We start from the raw sequence: 12,970 nt of genomic DNA, 5'->3' as shown, positions 1-12,970 counted from the left end.
TGCATGTAAAATAAACCTCGTACTCCAAAATCCCTCGGTGTTTAGTCACTTCATTTCCCACAACAATTCCGGTCTTGGCAGAGGCTTTTTGGTTATAGTGAAATAAGGTGACTCATGAAAAAGCTCAAAAATAGTTTAGGCTCTCAAAAAGTAGTCTTTTAAAATTAGTAAGTGCTCCATATTTGCATTAAAAAGTCTCAACGGTTCACAGCACGGTCGGACACCAAGGCTGGTTCCACGCCCACAAAGGGAGGAACCACAGGACTCCTTCTTAGCAGCGCCAGAAGAAAAAAAGTTGGAAGAAACTTTCTAATTTCCGGTGGACTAGGACCATAGAGGTCGCTCCACCACATTCCTAGAGCGACCGCGGTGGCGCGAGAGGCCAGCTAGGCCTTCACATCCGGTGACTCGGGGCTGGGACGCCCAGTGAGGCAGGGAGGGCGGTGGGCCGGCTGGGAATGGTGAGTAGCCCGAGGGGTGCAGCCGTGCAATTAGCAGCCGCACTGCGCAAGCCGACGGTAGCCGGACAGCCGACCCGGCTATTGGAGTGGCTACCTTGGCCTCGCCTTTCCGCGCCTCCGGAGGGCATCGGCACGGCACGGGAGGAGTAGGGGTTGGGGGGCCTCCAGAGGGCTGAAGCCGTAACGGGAGCCCAGCGGTTGGTGTCAGAGGCGGCGGACCCGGACCACGTGACTAGTGGCGCTGCGCATTTCCGTGCCAAAAACGTTGAATAGATAATTGGGTAGCGCAGGGCTGTTTTGAGGGATTTACAAATATTGACTGGTTTAAACTCAAAACCCCTTCCGGATGTAGCTGCTTTTTGGTCATTCTAATTTTATGTGTGAGAAACAGGCACATTCCGATTACCTGGGTTCCCACTACGGCTCACCAGTCCGAGTGCTGAACTTGGCATTGAAATGTGGCTGCACATCAGTTCTGCCATTGAGCTGGTAGGCCCCGGAGTCTGACTGCTAGGATTGAGATAGTCGCATAACGCAGCTGTGAGAATCGAATAGAATAGCATTGTCTGCCATACAAGACAATGTTCTTCATCTGTAGTGTTCTAGGTGAATAGGTAGTAGTCTCTGAGTTTTCCCACCAGTCTGACTTCCATAGTACTAGTGTGTGTGTGTGTGTTTTTTAATGTATAATTATTCTTTCTGCAGGTTTTTTAACACCATGAACTTAACAAATGTCTCCTTGTGATGGGTATTCTATAAATATTTTTTAACATTTTTTATTGATTATGCCATTACATTTGTTCTATTCCCCCCTCCATTCCCCTCCACCCTGCACGCCCCTCCCCCACTGTTCCCCCCCTTTAGTTCATGAATACCTGTCTCAAGTTCTTTAGATTCTATATTTCCCCTACTATTCTTACCCTCCCCCTATCTATTTTCTACTGTCTATGCTACTTATTTTCTGTACCTTCTCCCTCCATCTCCTCCCACTCCCCTGTTGCTAATCTTCCACATGATCTTCATTTCTATGGTTCACTTCTGATCTAGCTATCCTCTTAATTTGCTTTTGTTTTAGGTGTGGTTGTTGATAATTGTGAGTTTGCTGTCCTTTCACTGTTCATATTTTTTATCTTCTTTTTCTTAGGTAAGTCCCTTTAACATTTCATATAATAAGGGCTTGGTGATGATGAACTCCTTGAATTTGGTCTTATCTGAGAAGCACTTTATCTGTCCTTCCATTCTAAATGAGAGTTTTGCTGGGTAGAGCAATCTTGGTTGTAGGTCTTTGGTTTTTATGACTTGGAATACTTCTTTCCAGCCCCTTCTTGCCTGTAAGGTCTCTTTTGAGAAATCAGCAGACAGTCTGATGGGAACTCCTTTGTAGCTGACTGTCCCCTTATCTCTTGCTGCTTCTAGGATTCTCTCCTTCATTTTAATCTTGGCTAATGTAATGATGATGTGCCTTGGTGTGTTCCTTCTTGGGTCCAACTTCTTTGGGACTCTCTGAGCTTCCTGGATTTCCTGGAAGTCTATTTCCTTTGCCAGATTGGGGAAATTCTCCTTTATTATTTGTTCAAATAAGTTTTCTACTGGTGGCTGTGCCTTTCCCCCTTCTGGTACCCCTATAATTCGGATGTTGGAGCGTTTAAAGATGTCCTGGAGGTTCCTAAGCCTCTCCTCATTTTTTTGAATTCTTGTTTCTTCATTCTTTTCTATTTGGTCATTTTTTCCTTCCTTCTGGTCTACTCCCCTGATTTGAGCCCCAGTCTCTTTTCCATTACTATTGGTTTCCCGTGCATTACCATTCATTTCAGTTAGTTTAGCTTTCATATGTTTCTCTAATTTGTGACTAAAATCAATCAGTTCTGTGAGGATCCTGATAACCAGTGTTTTGAACTGTGCATCTGAAAGTTTGGCTATTTCTTCATCACTTAGATTTATCGGCTCTGTGGCTCTGAGGTGTTCTTGAGTCATTTTTGGTCAGTTCCTGCGGTAAGGTATGAAGAGGGGAGCCTTAGTTGTTTACCAGGACAGGGCGACCCAGGTCACTGGTTCGTGATGCTGTATGTGGGGGCGGGGTCAGAGAGGGAGCAATGGTGGTCCTCTCTGTTAGCCCAGTCCGTCCCACCACTCGCCCCGGCCTGTTTATCCAAGCGGAATTGTGCGAGCCTGCTGCCCTGCACTGTGCAGTTTCAATGCTCGCCTCTTCACTGGTTTATCTGCAAGCAAATGCGCGATCTACCGCAGACAGCCAGCCGCACCTCTTCCTCTTCCCAGTGTCCGCCCATAGCTAGCATGCACCTGTGATCTGCGCCTTTGGCTGCTTGCGCACCACCCGGTCGGGGATCTTTTTGGCCAACCCGCTCCGCTGCTGGCTTTGCCCCTCTTACCAGTTTAGCTGAACATTTTGTTTTCGAACTTTGTATTGTCGATTTTCTGTGTTGTTTGGTTGTGTTTATTGTTGTTAACAATTTGTTGTTTTTAGATTTGGTTGTGCGCGTACACAAGGTGTTTCCACCTACGCCTCCATCTTGGCGGAAGTCCCTAGTTTCTAAATATTTCTAAGGTTAAAGAATGAGTAGTGAAAGCGCTGTAGTTTTGTTTTCTATGAAGTTTGCTCTTCCTGATACTTACCATAATTGCAGCAGATATAATTATTAAGTATCCAGATAAATTCCTCAACACTATCAAGCGTGAAGTCTCAGGTATACAAGTAGATGAAGGAATGTTAGAACAGTCTCATTTGTGTTTTCAGTAATCTGCTGTCAAAATTTGTTTGCAGAGGCCCAGGGTAATTATTCCCATTTTTAAAGTCTATTTCCTGACATACGATGTGAAAATAGTTAGAATAATTTTATTACTTTTGCAGCCTAGCTCCTCTTACATTTCCACTTATTTCAAGTTTGTGGCCACTATTTTAAGTAACCTTATATATAAATAAATGAAATTAATTTTGAAATTTTGAATTTTTGCAGCATTTGGATATTTTTACAATTCCATTTCTATTTGTACATGTAAACTTTCTCCTCATCTTCCTTTTCTTGTGTTCTACTTGCCGCCCTTTTTCCTACTCAAATTCATTTCACTATCCTGTAAAAGTTCTTTAAAATTTTTTTCCTCTTTCAGAAAATATCTGGTTTCAAATTTCAAAGAACTGTCCTCTTTGATTATTCAAATCTAGAAAAAAATAATAGTAAAGCATCTCTTCATGGATATTTTTCTCAGCATTTGTTGAATGAACTCATAGAAACTAGTCCTTATAAAGTAGTTCCTACTTTCAAAAAATTTATGCTAAAAGTTAGAGCTAAGGTGTTAGTTATAGCTGTGCAAGTAGAATGAAACAAATAAGGATAAATGAATATTTAATAAAATAGTATGATTTGTCATTTTTTTAAAAATTTTGACTCCTTAATTAGTCACTAATGAGTTGAAGTTAACATGGGAGTAAATATTAAGACATTTATTTGGTAATATCAAGTTTAAACTCTGGAGTTATTAGAATTATTTTGTATTTTTCCCCAAAATTGTTTTTGTTTTTATATGTATTGAATACACTTTTAATTTAAAAATGAATGCAAATTTGATGGGTCTACAGAGGTATAAAGTTGACTTATTAACATATGTAATTTGTTTTTATTTTTTCGTCTACACCCAGAAAATTTGAGCTATATAGCTCTAGGAAGAGAAACTATAGTTGAGAAGAAGAGAATAGACTTTGTTAAGAGTACATTTGGCTCTCCACCATGCGATTAGGAAAACTTAAGGAAGGTATTTCTCGGAGCTCAAGCCAAGGAAAGACTTCTGAGAACCAGTGCAAAATAGGCCGGCAAGGGCACAAATGGGGAATGACTGTTCGGTTTGACTCAAGCTTGAGTAGACTACGAAGAAGCTTGGATGAGAAGCCGTATAAATGTACTGAATGTGAAAAAAGTTTCAGTCAGAGCTCAACTCTCTTTCAGCATCAGAAGATCCATACTGGAAAGAAATCCCATAAATGTGCTGATTGTGGGAAAAGTTTCTTTCAGAGTTCTAATCTCATTCAGCATCGTCGGATCCATACTGGGGAAAAGCCCTATAAATGTGATGAGTGTGGAGAAAGGTTTAAACAGAGCTCAAACCTCATTCAACACCAGAGAATTCATACTGGAGAAAAACCCTATCAGTGTGATGAATGTGGCCGATGTTTCAGCCAGAGTTCCCACCTTATTCAGCACCAGAGAACCCATACAGGGGAGAAGCCCTACCAGTGCAGCGAATGTGGCAAATGCTTCAGCCAGAGCTCTCATCTTAGGCAGCACATGAAGGTACACAAAGAAAAGAAGCCTGGCAAAACTCCAGGCAAAAATAGTAGGTCAAAAACTCACCTAGTATTATCTTGGAAAGCAGGTACAAGAAAGAAGTCAGTGACTGGTATTCGCTAAGTAAGAGACAGTGTTTCAGCCCTGTTGAAGAGAAAAAGAATCTCTCTTCTAGGACTAGAGATCCTTTCTAATAGAGCACTTAAATACTGTATCCTTTCCTAGCATGGAAACACTGGGAGTTTGATGACATTGGGTGGGGTGGAAAGAAATTACATGAGTCAAACTGTCCTCTCATTTCTTTTATGTAACCTGGAGTACAAAGAACTGAAAATATGTTTTGAGAGTTTATAAGACCCTTGACCTCACTCGAAAGTGCTCTCTGCATAATTTTGACAAAAACAATCATGTTTTTATGACCTGTAAAAATGTAGGAATTTCAGTGAGTACTCAGTTTTAAGACTTTCTGTTGGAGGAGTAATTAAAAGGGAAAAGAAGTTAATCCCATTGGTTTTGAAGTTTCATAATAGATGAGGAGATTTTATTATTATAAATTTTTGTAATATATTAATCATCAGGTTGTAAGTGTGATTTAATATTTACTATATTAAAATATATTCATGTTCACAGATTCTTAATTAACAAGGCCCATCACTCTACATTAACTTTCTTTTGTTTCTTTCCTTCTTATAGACAGTTGTTAAAGGAATAGAATTTCTCTATTTTTCTCCACATTCTTAGTAGGAGATACACTAGAACTCAAAGTGAAAACATAGATGACAAGTCTCATTCTTGCTAACACTGTTCTTTGAGATGGTTTTACACTGTGTTTTCCGAAGTTGGGATGGATTTATATTGATATATCCCTATGCCTTTTGACTTCCTTGGGCATTTTTGTGTGCTCTGACAAACTGAGGTAGCATTTTAGACCTCCAAGAATAAATAATTAAACCATATTTTACCAAAGCAATCTCAACTTGCTACTTAAAAAACTCTGCAATTCACACACCTTCCTGCTTTCCTTTCCCTTTTGAAAACTTTAAGTATACCTAAACAAATGTTTGTCAACAGCAAAAGTTATTTAATGTGAATGTCAGTGCATTGTTTAATGTGTAGATTTTGAAATCTGAGTTAAACTTTTCTGAGTTATATGAATTATTTACAGCACAGGTAGCAAAAACAAGGCCTATGGGCCAAATCCGACCCTCCACCTTGTTTCTACCCAGCAGCAGTGCCGAGCTCTCACTTAACTGTTAAGAAGTAGTTACATTTATACAGTCCTAAAATTACATTTGGCCCTTTGAAAGCAACCTTGAGGCTGATGTGGCCCCTGGTGAAAATGAGTTTGACACCCCTGATTTACCGTCTAGCAAACATATTTCTCAGCTATCACCAGAACAGTGCTATGTATCAGACATTCTGATCAGCAGCCTTCAGCTCAGATTCTAGTTCTATTGAATGCTAACATTCTATTTTTTTGCAACTTTTATAATAATGACAGTTGCTGGTGTACACATGAGTTATTCATAAAAATAAATGGAGTTATACTTTGCATACTGTACCACCTTCTGTTTATTTTTATTCTGGGAAATTGTTTTAACCATTTAGGCAACATCTAAAATCACAGCTTTGGAAGAGTCACTTGTTTTGGCTGGTTTTAATTTTCTCAGAGTTGAACTTTTCCTGCTTCCTGGCCTTGTCCTTAGGGCAGGGTCATAGAACTTGGCCTTGTTGGCAGCAGTTTCATCTAGTAGGATATCCATTAAGTGTTTTGTATGACTTAAATGCTGTTATCTTTTACAGAAAACTTGATCTCGGACTGCTTAGCAAGTGTCCTATTAATCACAGCCAAGTCACTTTGAAGCAGTGACTATGAAGGTGTGGCTCTGGGACTCTTTTGAGGATCTACCGTCAGTGATATTTGTAGCAGTTTTATGTCTGAGATAACTTCTGACTGGGACTAATACCACCTTCTTAAATAAATGAGTTTTGCAATTTTGACATCAGTCACAGGGTCCTGCTACAGGGTCCTATATATCGTTAGATTTTATAGTTTACATTTTTATCCTGAATAGAGTTTTTCTCTGTTCTCCAAAAAAAATGAAGCAAATACTTTCAGGTTTTGATGTATTCCCAGTTGACAGTGCTGTGCGTTTCTTTTTAGAGTCATAGAACTAGGAGCAAATAGGTCAGTACACTTGTAGCTTTTTGGTGGTATCAACATGTGGCACCGTAGCCTCACACTCCTTTTAGGAGTGTAAGGGGAGAAAAACAATTACAGCTGCTCTAAATTAATGAATGAATGGAAATGTTCCACTACTAGAAATTGAGTAATGGTAGAATGTGAGTCATAAGCACTGCTGCTTTGAGTATACCCTGTATGAAAATATACTGCCCCTTAATGTTGTGCTGAATTTCTACCACAACTCAGGTTTACCAAGCTGAATTCCTTTATTCTTCTGTCTCCTTATACAATCTCTGGATGTTTTATTGTGTGTGGTGGTTGGGGGGTGGGAGCTCCAACATCATTACGCTGCTAGAATTTCTTCTGTCCTACACCAATGAGTAAGGTGGGTTAAAAATCCTTGGCTTCCATATTCTTTTACTCATTCAATCATCTAATAAGTGTGGTAGAAATAAAACTGATCAAGACAGTTTAAAGGAGTTTAGGTTAAGTGGGTAATTAAGTAGAGGAATTGGAAAACTATGTAAATAAGTAAAGCAAACAGTACTATGAGAGCACATAATAGGGACCTCTGAACTGATTCTCAATTTCAGCATGCATTAGAATCATGTGGAGGGCTCCTTAAAATATTAATTTCTGGGCCCACTCCCAGAATTGCTAATTTACATCTGGGCTGTTTCTAACAAGCTCCCAGGTGATGGTGATAATGCTACTGTAGCACACCCTCTGAGAACCACTGCTATAACTCATTACTGAGAGTAGTGATGTGCTTATATGAAATTGTATCCAAGCCCTGGCCGGTGTAGCTCAGTGGACTGAGCGCGGGCCTGCGAACCACACGATCGCGGTTCGATTCCCAGTCAGGGCACATGCCTGGGTTGCAGGCCGGTTCCCTGCAGGCCAGTTCCCAGCAGGGGACGCACAAAAAGGCAACCATACATTGATGTTTCTCTCCCTCTCTCCTTCCCCCCCTTCCCCTCTAAAGATAAATAAATAATAAAATATTTAAAAAAAAAAAAAGAAATTGTATCCAAGATACTTACATAATACTAATTTTTGATGAGGGAAGGCAGGATTTAATGATAAAGACTGGGTGCTGGTTTCAACCTACTTGGGTTTATATCTTGCCTACCTAGCAACTGGGCAATTTGAATTTTTGTTCTTGAGTAAATTGGGTAAGATACCTATGGTTGAGTTGTGGAGTGAATTACATAACAATGCAGGTAGAGGGGCTTAGCATAGAGTCTGGAACATTGTTTAGAATTTATTTACTAGCTTAGGTCATCAGAGGCAGAGAAGCTATTGAATCAAATCTGAAATTGTTATTAGCAAAAGTACTACCCATAAATTTAAAGGTGAGATTTTTGTTGGTTTGTTTTTGCTGAGTCAGGATTTTTAGAGAGAAAGGGATACCTTAAAAGGGCAAGAACAATCTAATAAGTCTCTAAAAGAGTAAGAACCTGGGTGAATTTTTTGACAGGTAATAGGAGTACCTGTTAAAAATAGAAGTACATAGCCACAAACAGTATTTATTAACCATGTTAGGGAGGTAATTTCATTTTGTTGAGGAAGTATCTGTTGAGCACTGCCATGTATATAAAAAACTGATAGAAAAGGTAAATTAGATTAAAAGTAACACTAAAATGTTATGAGTACACAGTGTGATTGCCTTTCAAATTGGAATAACTTACATCTGGTACAGAAAAGAAGGAAGGGATCTTTAAAGGGATGATATTTTACCTGGGTTGCGGATTCTGTCCATAGTTCGAGCATGTACAGAAAATAACTGATCTCGCTCATTTGCTTGCTTGCTCTCTCAAATCAATAAATATATCCTCAGGTGAGGATTAAGCATTATAAAAATTTTAAAGGGATAATATTTATTTAACACTAGATTAGAGAATACAAACCCAAAAAGCTGGAGAGGCCAGGCAGCTAATGCAAATGCGTGAGTGAAACGAGTGTTGTAAGATGGAATGCACCTGCCCATTTAAAATGATAATCTGACTCCGTTTCAGCCTTTCCCCACCCCCCCATCCAGAGATTCAGATCTGGGTATGCCAGTTCTTGATTATTCAAGAGAAATGAGAAATCCAGATTTTAAAAGTCGTAACCGTTTCTGTCAGCTTGCCACACCTGGACTACATTTTTAAGGATGTAAAGGCTCTGTGTGTAACTATGTGGAGGAGGGTAGAAGGGGTAGGGGTGGTGGGCAGCAGGGAGGAAGAAGGGGAGGGGCAGAAGTATATGATGCAGTGGAAGCGGGAAAGCACAGAATCTCATCTCAGAGAACAGCTGCACGTAACTATTTTATTGGCATTCCTGTTCATCTGAGTGTTGTGGGAAATGAGGCTGAAATGGGCCTCCAGGAGAGACTTAAATACCAGTCTTTAAAGTGAAACAGATTGGATGCATACAAGTTTTTAGAGCATAGGTTAAAAGTTGATGATCCAGTGGGAAATAACTCTATTGCCAAAAGAAAAGCTACCACAGAATAGACCTACTTGGCTAATTAGACCTACAGGGTTTCATCTCCTGCCTTGAAGCTCAAATCTTACCTCCTTTCATTCCCTGCCTCTCACTGAATATCAACAACTCCAAACTAGTTCTATAATTTTGCTTATTTGGCTTTGACCTATATTCTGAAGTAGGCTTCCAAGAAGTTGGCCTTGAACCTTCCTTAGATGTTCTTCCTTTTAGCTGAATTGTAATGATCATGTTTCAGTCTCTTATTCTCCCTTTCTCCTACTAGAATGTGAGCTCTTGGCTTATAGTAGTCATTCAGTTGAAAGTTTTAATGGAGAAATACCAAGAGGGAAGAAGTACCTAAAGAAGGTTAGAAAAAGAGGTAAGTAGTTCTAGAAAGTTCCCAGGCTGGCTGTCAACTACCATACCTACCTCGCAGGAGAGTTCCACCTAGAACTTTTTGTCCCCCATTTGCCACCCTTATCCCTCTTCAATATTTTCTATTCTCTTGGAGATTCTTGCTCATTGAATAATTTATTATTTGGCCTTGCATGTGGCACATATTTGTTGAATGAAATAATTAATGAAAGAACAAGTGTATAAAATGGCACCAAACTTTGAGGAATGAGATTCACATGGTCTGAAAGGACCTGAAAAGCCAATTCCCTCACTTTCCCCAGTAAACTGGATGATAATTTTTTAATGACCCAGATTCTTTTATGCTCTATGAATTCTAAAATACCTACACATAGAGTGTATATAATTTTAGAAAACGAATGTCATTTCCAACTTTTTTTAATTTTTATTTTATTGATTATGCCATTACAGTTGTTATATTCCCCCCTTCATTCCCCTCCACTCTGCACCGCCCACCCCTACCATTCCCCCCCTTTAGTTTATGACCATGTGTCTCAAGTTCTTTAGATTCTATATTTCCCATATTATTCTTGCCCTCCCTCTATCTATTCTTTACCTACTGTCTATGCTACTTATTTTTTGTACCTTCTCCCCCCTTCTTCTCCCACTCCCCTGTTGCTAACCTTCCATGTGATCTTCATTTCTGTGGTTCACTCCTGATCTAGCTGTCCTTTTAGCTTGCTTTCGTTTTAGGTGTGGTTGTTTATAACTGTGAGTTTGCTGTCCTTTCACTGTTCATATTTTTTATCTTCTTTTTCTTAGATAAATCCCTTTAACATTTCATATAATAAGGGCTTGGTGATGATGAACTCCTTGAACTTGACCTTATCTGAGAGGCACATTATCTGCCCTTCCATTCTAAATGAAAGTTTTGCTGGATAGAGCAATCTTGGATGGAGGTCTTTGGATTTCATGACTTGGAATACGTCTTTCCAGCCCCTTCTTGCCTGTAAGGTCTCTTTTCAGAGATCAGCTGACAGTCTGATGGGAACTTCTTTGTAGGTGACTGTCCCCTTATCTCTTGCTGCTTCTAGGATTCTCTCATTTTAATCTTGGCTAATGTAATGATGATGTGCCTTGGTGTGTTCCTTCTTGAGTCCAACTTCTTTGGGACTCTCTGAGCTTCCTGGACTTCCTGGAAGTCTATTTCCATTGCCAGATTGGGGAAGTTCTCCTTTATTATTTGTTCAAATAAGTTTTCCATTGGTGGCTGTTCCTTTCCCCCTTCTGGTACCCATATAATTTGGATGTTGGAGCGTTTAAAGATGTCCTGGAGGTTCCTAAGCCTCTCCTCATTTTTTTGAATTCTTGTTTCTTCATTCTTTTCTGGTTGGTCATTTTTTCCTTCCTTCTGGTCCACTCCTTTGAGTTGAGCCCCACTTTCCTTTCCATTACTATTGGTTTCCTGTTCAGTTCCATTCATTTCCATTACTTTAGCCTTCATATGTTCCTCTAATTTGTGACTAAAATCAACCAGTTCTGTGAGCATCCTGATAACCAGTGTTTTGAACTGTGCATCTGAAAGTTTGGCTATTTCTTCATCACTTAGATTTATGGGCTCTGGGGCTTTGAGATCTTCTTGAGCCATTTTTGGTCTGTTTGGGCCCATTAAGTATGAGGAGCGGAGCCTTAGGGGTGAGGCGGGGGGCCTCCAGGGTGGGGTCGTTGGGTTGTGATGCTGTATGTGGTGGCGGGGTCAGAGTGGGGAAATGGCGTCCCCCTCTCCTGCTTCCCACTGCTGGGTGAGGAGCGAAGCCTGAGGTGTTCACCTGGGTAGGGTTGCTCAGGTCACTGGGTTGTGATGCTGTATGTGGGGGCGGGGTCAGAGCCGGAACTGGCGGCCATCTCTGCTGCTGCCTATCGCTGGGACCCACTGGGTCCCGTCTCACTGCCCAATCCCTCGCTAGTCTATCTGTGCAGGAATGTGCCAGCACAGTCAACCTGCTGCCCTTCACCCTTGCCAGATCCGCCAGTCGCTCACTGGGTCTGCCCTTTGCAACCCCATGCCTGGGATCCACGCGCCTGAGTCTGTCTGACTGAGTTTTCCTGTGCAACCCCGTTCCACCAGCTGCCGGTTTCACCCCTCTTACCAGTCAGGCTGAAGCATTCGTTGTTATCGGACTTCTGAAAAGTTCAATTTTCTGTGTTCTGGCTGTGTTTTCTGTTGCTAATATTTTGTTGTCTCTAAACTTGGTTGTGTGAGAAAGCATGACGTCTCCACCTATGCCTCCATCTTGGCAGAAGTCCCATTTCCAACTTTTAAATGGCCTCAAACTCAGTTTTTCTCTTTAAAACTATGTTTGGAGCATGTTTAGCACATTGCAAGTTTTTAAACACACACGTCTTTTTAAAATGTCAAGCTTATGACCAAACAATTCTAGATCTGCCCAAATTGGAAAGTTGATGTTTTGGGAAGAGATTTTAAGTTAGTAATTTGGAGAGACTATTTTTTACATTATTTGAAAGGCAGAGGCTTGAATTAAGGAGACCACTTGGTATCAATGAGAGTCAAGAGGACAATTAGAATATCCAAGTAGGAAAAAAATTTTAAAGTTGGGTTCTTGAGTTGGGAGTACAGAGGAGGAACAGAGATACTGTGGTGACACAGTGGACAAACCTGAAGACATCAGATCTGAGGTGCAAACAAGAAAGGAAATACAATGATGAAGGGTTCTAGCCTAGGTGACTGGGAAGTTGGGGAGAGAAGATGAATAATTTTCTTAGAAAATGCTGATCTTGAGATGCTTTGTCATAGTATCTGGATGAAAAGGTATAACAGAGAATCTAATATTTGTGTTGGAAGTGTGATAGTGAAGAAAATATTTGCACCATTTTGTGACAGGTGCTTTACATACATTAGATATTATATTAGTCTGGTTGGGCTGTCAAACAGGATACCACAGACTTAAACAACAGACATTTATTTTTCTCACAGTCCTGGAGGCCAGAAGCCCAAGACAGGGTGGTTTTCCATTTTTTCTCTGAAACTGGGCCAAGATTGTAGTGGCTTGTAAAGTGTACTACTCTGCCTCCTAATTTGTCAAGAGAGTTCTCAGGCACAACTTTTAATTTTTATTTTGGGGGGATATAGTGAACTTTATTGATGGTGCATGGCAAGGTGGGGCTCCCTAAGCCCCTCCCCT

At 40.5% G+C, this 12,970-nt stretch overlaps 1 protein-coding gene across 2 annotated transcripts; it reads left to right on the top strand.

Moving 5' to 3' along the window:
* Window positions 1-355: 355 nt before the first annotated feature.
* On the top strand, window positions 356-5,330 carry ZNF22 (zinc finger protein 22). 2 transcript variants are annotated; one of them, XM_037127478.2, is made up of 2 exons: window positions 356-461; window positions 4,117-5,330. In XM_037127478.2, the coding sequence occupies exon 2, from the start codon at window positions 4,205-4,207 to the stop codon at window positions 4,880-4,882; it is 678 nt and encodes a 225-aa protein (XP_036983373.2). In that variant the 5' UTR covers window positions 356-461; window positions 4,117-4,204; the 3' UTR covers window positions 4,883-5,330. The 2 variants fall into 2 exon arrangements, with proteins under 2 accessions (XP_036983373.2, XP_036983374.2); XM_037127479.2 differs by having other exon boundaries at window positions 383-403.
* The last annotated feature ends 7,640 nt before the right edge of the window (window positions 5,331-12,970 follow it).

This window comes from Artibeus jamaicensis, unplaced genomic scaffold, assembly GCF_021234435.1.
Source record: "Artibeus jamaicensis isolate MK-2021 breed Jamaican fruit bat unplaced genomic scaffold, CSHL_Jam_final contig_468, whole genome shotgun sequence".
Lineage (NCBI taxonomy): Eukaryota > Metazoa > Chordata > Mammalia > Chiroptera > Phyllostomidae > Artibeus > Artibeus jamaicensis.
This window is presented reverse-complemented; position numbering and strand designations above follow the sequence as displayed.

Coding starts and splice junctions, on each gene's coding strand:
- ZNF22 (XM_037127478.2), top strand. CDS start 4,205: ATGCGATTAGGAAAACTTAAGGAAGGTATTTCTCGGAGCTCAAGCCAA.